The sequence below is a fragment of the Panulirus ornatus genome, chromosome 34 (assembly GCF_036320965.1).
Source record: "Panulirus ornatus isolate Po-2019 chromosome 34, ASM3632096v1, whole genome shotgun sequence".
Taxonomy (NCBI): Eukaryota; Metazoa; Arthropoda; class Malacostraca; order Decapoda; family Palinuridae; genus Panulirus; species Panulirus ornatus.
Genome location: NC_092257.1, coordinates 18,226,049 through 18,235,187, shown reverse-complemented (window position 1 = coordinate 18,235,187; position 9,139 = coordinate 18,226,049). Strand labels below are relative to the sequence as shown.

Sequence of the window (9,139 nt, the reverse complement as noted above, 5' to 3'; positions counted from 1 at the left end):
CAGTCATCCATCAAGTTGGCTATGTTTCCCAATTTTTGTATCATCAGCAAATTTGGAAATTCTATTGGCGAGTCCCATCTCAAGGTCATTTATATTGATGATGGAAAGTATGGGTCCTAGGACTGAGCCTTATGGAACACCATTGGACATTTCAAGCCAGTCAGGTGTTTCCCCATTTAATACCACACTTCTTTCGTTGTAATATTCAGGTCATGATCTTAACTGCAACTGCATTGTTTTGACCTGGCATTCTCTGAAGTGCAAGTAGTCATGGTGACAGTAATACAGAGGAAAACTCTCTTATAATGTTTATTGTTACAAATGAAGTTAAAATGTTATTACAAGTATTTTTGTAAAAACTTCTGCTATGTTACATTTTACATGAAGTATAAGAAAAATGAAGAAACACATTTTCCCCAAGTACAGGGATACCCACACAACCTCCAAAGAAGGCCTTGACCATTGATATATAGTGAAAGCTGACACTCATCTGTTACCTTCCGATAATGGTACAGCAATGGTGGACCAATGGTCACAAAATTGTCTGTCAAGAAGCCATTTTTCACTTTTAGCACTGTCTTCACAAACTTGCAAAATTTCATCCAGACTGGTCAAGGAGTTCAGAAACATACTCAGTCTGTACAGAATGGAGGGGAAGACAGAAAGATAATTCAACCTTTAATTGGGAAACTCTGTTAAAGATAAAAGGGTGATAGAGAAAAAGGTACAGGAAGTAGGGTCGAGAGGTGGGAGAGAGCAGATGTGAAGAGGAGAAATGGGGGATGGGATAGTGACTAATTAGATAAGGGGTTCATTGGAAGTAAGAAAGGAAATGGTAGAGGAAAAAGGATAAGTACAGAACACAAAGGAGGAAAGACAGGGAGACATGGCAAAGGGGAAAGTAATAAAATGGACATAAGAAAGACATGGGATGGATAGAAATGAGGTAAAGAAGAGGAAAGAAGTAACAAAGAACGGAGGGTAGGAAAATATTGGGAAGAGGAAGATACAGTGAAGGGGAGAAAGGTGAATGGAAAGCAGCAGACCGAGAAGTGGTGAGGTTAGCACACAATACATGACTCCAAACTGAATATAAAGTTTTAGTTATGATCCATAGCAGTACAGTTTCTTTCAAAGCTACATGCTTTCCATAGATAATTATGGTCTGGGGGTGTGGCAGAGAAATTTCAAACATACCTTGGCAAAAAAGTGGAGGTTTCTGTGGGTAATAATTTAAAGCACTCATGAATCCTTGATCTATTAAGAAAATACATCCATGTGTTTTACATTTTATCTGGAATTACTTATTGAGAGCTAACAGTTCTATGCAACAAATAACTACTTAGCACAACAGTGACTACTCTTTCTTACATGAACATGGTCATCAGCCAAACAAACTTAACTTACAAAAATTTTTGGTCTGAAGTGCCCCATAAAAGTAAACCATATCCAATTACACAGAAATCAATAAAGAACATCTAATTCAGCTGAATATATATTATCAGATACTTTAAATGAATAATAGTACTGTTTAAGAATTCCCACTAAACAAAATAAGAATGATGAACTTAAAACACATTTTTCCTAACACGACATAATTCTTCACAAAAACAGCAGTTCCAGTGTGGAATAATGAACAATTGAAAAAAGCCTAATATAATAAGGGTGTATCTTCTACCACTGGTAACCAATCCAAATTCATTTACCAGTTTCTGCCACTTTTAAACCATAAAATGGTGAAAATTTGCAGTTTTGAATGAAAGAGTACTACAAATATGTAATCAATGTTAATCCCAAACTGCAGGGTGATGTACAGTTACGAAGTGGCTCTTGAAAAAAACCTTTATAAAATTCAGGTTCTCTTAATCAACATAGTTTGAAATACTTAACGGTACACAATGCAATTTTCATTTCAATCCCTATTTGGTTATGCTCACAAGTACCTACAATGAACATACTGATAACTGACTAACATTTAAAAGAATCAGTTTACAAATACTTGTCTATGATGAATTTCGTTTGTTGAAATTGACTATAATGTATAACACCAAACAAAGGAGGCATTACCAAGATTCACTTAGTTCTAATAAATTCTTCATTGATTCACTTCAATGTCTACTACACAAAGACCTCTTGCTTATCAGTTTCCACTGCTCAACATCACTTCCACTGTCCATGAACATGTACCCTTCAAGTTTCTAGTCCCTTGAACCTAGGCTCCTTCCCTTTCCTTTTCCTCTTTTAGCACTGGGTGAGGATACTGCTTTTGCACCCTTTTCAGTTGCTCCAGTTTCTGTTTCGTTGTCAGCTTTCTTAAGAGTTGGCTCCTCATCTACGCTGTAAGTCAGAAAAAATATCAAATCTTCAAAAGAAAAACTCATACATAGCCACATCTCAACCATCATGATCCCATCAGTAATTAGAAGACTGCATATAAACCTCCAAGATGATCTTAGCAACCATCTAACCCTTATTGATACATGGGTATTCTCAATACTTTCAGCCCCCGGCTACAGTTTATTCAATTGACTGTTAACTGTTATTTATAAACACACACAGTCATCTACTCATCTACTTCTTTCTGAGTTCATTTATTCATTTACAAATAAAACTAGTCCAGTTATCAGCAGCGCAACCCACCAATCTAATAGGCCCAAGATAGACAACAACAAGAGGCCAAACCCCAGAAAAGGTGGTTAGCTCATGCTCAACCCACATGTTTGTCCTCCCCTTTGGGCTGGTCAATGAATGGGTAGCTGGTGTATGCTGGAGTGCATATGTGTGTATGTACTGATAAAGTTATGATATGGTTAAGGTTACGAGTTGAGGTAACATGAAAAACTCCTGCCCTGTAAGTGATATAGACAAATAGCAATCACACATATCAAAACAGAAAATAGAGATCCAGGAGTAAAGCACTTCCTCCCTATTTTGTACATATAGGTAATTGAACACACACATATGCACACACAAAAATGAAGAGATGAATGAGAGGGGGAACCCGCCCGCAACCATATTATTCTAAAACAGACATGACTTGGACAGTGTACAGTTCTTCAAGGGATGCAGGGATAGAGCATCCAAAGGATGTAACATGAAATCATAGTAAATGCGGAGAGCACAAATATATCTAGGATGCTGCAGAAAAGTAGAAAGTGATCATGAGATAGGGTCTCCATGAGCAGATTAGAAGGGGTAGCATGCGGTGGGATGAAGTAAAGTCTGTGAACATTCAATAAAGATGAGAAAGATTGATGATAACTCACCTACCATCTGCTGCCTTGTTCTTCCAAACAGTCTCTTCTTCATCACCAGTGACACTTTCTTGATCCTCCGTATCTGGTAAAGATTGTGAATTTTTCTTTGTCTCATCATCTTCTGGTAGGGCTTCACCAACTTCTTCCAGCATTGATAAAATGTCATCCTAAAAGAAATAACAGAATATCAACCAGGGGAGAAAGAATACTTCCAGATATTCCCTTCATGTCGTAGAAGGTGACTAAAAATTGTGGGAGCAGGAGGCTGGAAATCCTTCCTGCCAGTTTTACTTTTCCAAAAGAAGAAACAGAGAAGGGAGCCAAGTGAGAAATTTTCCCTCTAAGACTCAGTCATCTGTTCTGGGACGCTACCTTGCTAATGCAGGAAATGGCAAACATGTATGGGAGAGCAAAAATGGGTATGTTTAAAGGAATAGTAGTTCCAACAATATTATATGGTTGCAAGGCATGGGCTATACATAGGGTTGTATGGAGAAGGGTGGATGTGTTGGAAATGAAATGTATGAGAACAATATTTGCTACGAGGTGGTTTGATCGAGTAAGTAATGAAAAGGTAAGGGTGAAGTGTGGAAATAAAAAGAGTGTGGCTGAAAGAGCAGAAGAGGGTGTTTTGAAATAGACTGGACATATGGAGAGAATGAGTGCGGAAAGATTGACAAAGAGGATATATGTCACAGGTGGAGGGAACATGGAGAAGTGGGAGACCAAATTGGAGGTGGAAGGATGGAGTGAAAAAGATTTTGAGCCATTGGGGCCTGAACATACATACAGGAGGGTGAGAGGCATGCAAGGAACAATGTGGTATACTGGGGTTGGCATGCTGTCAATGGACTGGACCAGGGCATGTGAGACGTCTGGGGTACACCATGGAAAGGTCTGTGGGGCCTGAATGTGGATAGGGAGCTGTGGTTTCGGTGCATTATACATGAAAGCTAGAGACTGAATGTGAGCGAATGTGGCCTTTCTTTTTGTCTGTTTTCCTGGAGCTACCCCATTGATATAGGGGTGGTAATGCTGTTTCTTGTGGGGTGGGGTGGCACTGGAAATGAATGAAGGCAAGCAGTATGAATATGTACATGTGTATATATGTGATCTATCTGTGTATGTGCATGTGTATGAATGTATGGAATAGTTCCACGGCTGGTCCTGTAGAAATTGGATGCTTCCCTCTGCCCACTGGTATCTTTTAAAGAGAATGATAAGAACAGAAAAGTTATTGGGAGTGTAATAAAAAGAGGTAGAAATCCTGTTCGAAAAATATCATAAAAATCTGTATTAAGTTCCATAATGAGGTAGAATTCATGTTTGAAATATATCATAAAAATCTGTATTAAGTTCTATAGTCAAAGGTGGAATTTTCTTCATTTTAGTAACCATGTAAGTTCAAGTTCAAACTTTTATGTGGAGAAACTATGTTGGGAAATCCAAACCAAAGTGCCATTCAATTTTCTGATGCTACAAAACAACTGTAAAAATCACACTTTGATATATCTGATCTAACCCTAATAGGTCTCAAACACATCTACACTATACCAGGACCGAACTCCCAAAAATGAGTGGATGGGCAATGTATGGACAAACTGACAATGAATGAACACTACAGATACAGCAATTTTTGAATATCTGCCAAGCTGTGAAGGTGACAAAACAAATGAAGTTTTCAATTTCCACAAAGGAGGATAAACTAAGATCTGGCACTAGTTTAAACAATCTAATCACTGGACACACAAGATGCAATGTCATATCACAGTGGTAGAGTGACAACGGCAGAAAGCAGCTGGCCTTACACATTGTGACTGGTTATGCTGATAAATTTTCAGTAAGTCATTTTCATCATCATTTTCACCCAAAAAATTAACCAAATCATTGGTAGATGAAAACCGCTTTCAAAACACAGCTGATAATCGACCACTGAGAATATAATAAAAATAAAACATCATTATGCTACTTACAAAATCACCAGAGGCTTCCTCATTGCATTCATCATCATTCATCTGTCCCTCTTTGGCTTGCATTTCAGCTTTATGTCTCCCTGAGTCTCCTTCATCTGACATTCTTTCTACAATGTTACTTATATCTTCGCCATCTTCCCCATCATCCTCAAACATAATGTCAACAACATCACTGCTTTGCTCTACTTTTGGTTCTACTTTTACCTGAGTGGAATCTTGTGTTTGGTCATTTTCCTTTTTTGTATTGCCCGTTTCTTCTTTTTCTTCTTTGATTAACTTTTCCTGCTTTATCTTTTCTAACTCCTTATTTTCCTGGGAAGAGAAAAACGTAATACATTAGTGGGCCTGTTCTGGATAAAAATCTTAAATCCAAACTTATTCTAAGAACACATCAATAATGAACATACAATCTGAAGTTAATTCCTGTAATTCATGAAACAAATTGCAGACTACCCATTTGAAAGAAAGTGTGTGTCACCTCCTATTCCTATTCTGCTTGTTTAACAATCATTATTCTCTGTTGCCAAATGAAATGTAAAAATGGTATATTTTGGGTTCATCTAAATCCATTTTTTTTTTTTTAATTTTCCAAAAGAAGGAACAGAGAATTGGGCCAGGTGAGGGTATTCCCTCAAAGGCCCAGTCCTCTGTTCTTAATGCTACCTCGCTAACGCGGGAAATGGTGAATAGTTTAAAAGAAAGAAAAAAAAAACTATATATGTAATATTCTAAAGGTGGTTGAGATCACTCTTTGTAGGTTTTAATTTTGCTTGGCAGAGCACTGAAGAGCCTCTCCATGCATTTTGCTGGGATCCTCTGTTTTTCTTGATGTATTCCATAGATTTCTGTACATCTAGCGACTCTGTTTCTTCAACGTTGTAAAAGCTTTAGTCTCGCTATTGTGTTTTTTCATTTTCAAACTTGAATCCAACTGTAGATCATCATTTACCTTTCTCACACATATATCTTATATTAAGTTGTTCAGCAACCAAAAGTATTCAACACTAACACAAAGAAAGAAATCTACTTCCAATACAATGCCATCTTGACATCCTTGGCAACCAGTTCTATGCAACAGCACTATCCCCCTCCTACTCTAGTTACTTCATAATCATCCATCAACCTCAGTACAGAAATGAAAGGTCACCTCCTAACACTTAAGAAATCCCTCCACCCCAGCAAAAACCACCATGATAAAACATATCCATATTGTAATGACTTGAAAAACACTAAACATGAGTTGCTGACCCAATCTTGAACTAAGTTCCACTAGATATACACCCACTTAAACTACATTTCCCAGAAGTGATGGAGTCACACTTTTTCTATAGTATGGACACCACCTAATTTTTCAACATGACAAACAGTGATACAACATCCCACATGACCACCCATCCCCAAGATGCAACCTTCAACCAGAAGACACCAAACACCTGCTCCTCAAGTGCTCTACACTTCCTCCACCAATATAAGCATGTAACATTACAAAACCTCTTGACCAATGGTTCCAGCTGGTGGTCTTGCCTGGTTTTCTGGACACAACAAAGGCCCAGTAAGAAAATGAAAATCCTGAGGAAGGAGCAAGTAAGGGTCTTGAGTTTTTCTCCCTTTTGTTTTGCACTACACAAAGCTAGTTCTCTCCTTATTTGATGATAATTCTGATGTTCTTTCTCTCTGCTTGCTTGTTACATAACTCATGATTCTCTTTGATCTATTGCATACAGCTTTGAAGTGCAAGGTGGAGGGAGTGACAGCTGAATATGGGATCACAAAATCATGGTAGTCTCATTTATATATTTACTTAATATCCTTGGGGATAAGGGTGAAAGAATACTTCCCATGTATATCCTATGTGATGTAGACAGTAACTAGAAGGGTGGGAGCAGGGGGCTTGAAACCCTCCCAATCTTGTATCTCAGTTTCTAAATGAGGGAAGAACACTCATCCTCCTCAAAGGCTCAGGGTTGGGTTTCTGAATGAGTTTTGATGCAACTAAGATGAGAAGAAAGGAGAGACAGTACATTTGAGGAAAGGAACCTAGATGTTCTAACACTGTGTGAAACAAAGTTCAAGGACAGGGAGGAAGAATGGTTTGGGAATGTCTTAGGAACAAAGTCAAGGGTTAATGTGAGGGGTAAATGCTAAGGAACACATGGCACTTCCTCTACAGGAGTTGTGAGAATGTGTGACAGTCTAAAGGAGTAAGCTATAATTTGATGTAGGTAAATATGAGAGTGGATTATGAAAGGTGGGTGATTATGATGTGGGTAAATATGAGAGTGGATTATGAAAGGTGGGTGATTATTAATGCTAATGCACCTGGCCAAGAGAAGAATGATGAAAAGAGACAAGTGTTTTGGGAGCAGCTGAGTGCAACAGCAATTTTGATGTGAAAGACTGGGTTTAGTGGTGGGTGATTTGAATGTGGAAATGGGTAATATGGCAGTTGCAGGTATAACTGGGGGGAATGACGTATTCAGTAAGGTGAATGTACGTGGTCAACAACTTGTGGAGTTACGAAATGAAAAAGGACTGGTGACTGCGAATGCCTAGTTTAAAAGAGACATACATAAATACACTCAAATATTCATTTCCTACCCAATGAGTTCCTTCTATTTCTACAAGGTTTCTGTAATGCTCTGGAAGCTGGCCACATCCACTGGTCAGGACAATAGGTCATAAAGTGTAGTGATGTTGTGTGTGCATCACTGTACAGATAATGCAGGGCAACTGAGAAGTAAGCATTTGAATCTTTGTTTTGGTAGCTGAATCATAGGTATGAAGGATCTAGGGATGTGCTGAAATGATGTTTGTAGTGTTGAAGGGATGGACAATGTTCAGAGCACAGACAGGAAAGTCTGACTCATGTTTGTCTGAGGAATATGACAAATGATGGGTGTATCTCTGGTGGGTTGGAGTTCAAGTTCAAGAACAAGTTGGGTATGTAGTTGTTTTGGGCTTGTCAGGTTATTTCAGTGTATATGTTTTTTGTCAGTATTATACTTGTTAGGGTGGGGGGATCTATAAGTAAAGGTTGCTGGAATGTGGTGCAGGGGAAAGTTTTTATTTTGACTTGGGGGTTCTTGGTTAGTTATGGAGTGGTCTAGATGGGAGGGGTCTACAGTTGATGCAAAGAACCAAGTGCTGAGCATGTCACAATGAAAATGTTTTGGGAGGATATCTGTTTCATTGTGTAGGTGCTGAGTGTTTAAGGATGTCAGGCAACCAAAGATTGTTCTGAATGCATGATTCTTAAGTAGTTTGTGGCTCTGTTATGTATGCTCTTGAAAGGATGGAATACCAGGCAGTTGGGATGAAGTTTAAAGTGAAGATGAAATGTTTGTAGTGGATGTTAAGGGATTATTTTTCCTGTCCAAATCTGGGACCATTTTATGTTCAAAGGACATTTAGTTTCAGTGATGATTTTGTGCTGATGGTATTGGCGTAGGAAGAGACTATCATATGTATCATATGTGAAGACTAGAATGATTGCTGTTTTGTCCAGTATTAGTGACTGTCCATTCAAAGTGACTGGAGGAAGTGGGCTTGATTTGTGTCTTGGGTTAAGAGAGTAAATGATTTCTGTGGAGATGTACTTAAAATATATTCCATATCGAGAAGAATTCAGGTAAATGGATGGTGCATTAGCCAACAAGTGAGTGATCGACTGGTTAGTTCAAAACAAAATAATGGGAACTACATTTTGATGGGAAAGAAAAAAAAAGAGCATATAATGCAAATATATGCAAAACAGTTCTGTATAAAAGTACAAAAATTAACGTGAATAAGGTGTAATGGACAGAAGATGAAGGTTCTACAGCTAGAAAGGATAGAGGAATAAACATTACCTGAATGATTCAAAATGAGTTGAAAAACTGCCAAAACCCTAAGGAGAAATAATAACCAAAA

The 9,139-nt window shown here is 38.1% G+C and overlaps 1 protein-coding gene across 5 annotated transcripts in view; it reads right to left on the bottom strand.

Moving 5' to 3' along the window:
* Window positions 1-293: 293 nt before the first annotated feature.
* The window catches only part of LOC139759964 (uncharacterized), a 117,168-nt gene continuing 108,322 nt past the window's right edge, over window positions 294-9,139 (bottom strand). For 4 of the 5 annotated variants that reach the window (XM_071682669.1, XM_071682670.1, XM_071682672.1 and 1 more), the window contains 3 exons: window positions 5,231-5,542; window positions 3,267-3,424; window positions 294-2,337 (listed from right to left, as the gene is read on the bottom strand). In XM_071682669.1, coding sequence (XP_071538770.1) covers window positions 2,199-2,337; window positions 3,267-3,424; window positions 5,231-5,542 — 609 coding nt within the window. In that variant the 3' untranslated portion in view covers window positions 294-2,198. The remainder of the gene's footprint in view (window positions 2,338-3,266; window positions 3,425-5,230; window positions 5,543-9,139) is intronic. The other variant, XM_071682671.1, reaches the window with a different exon arrangement.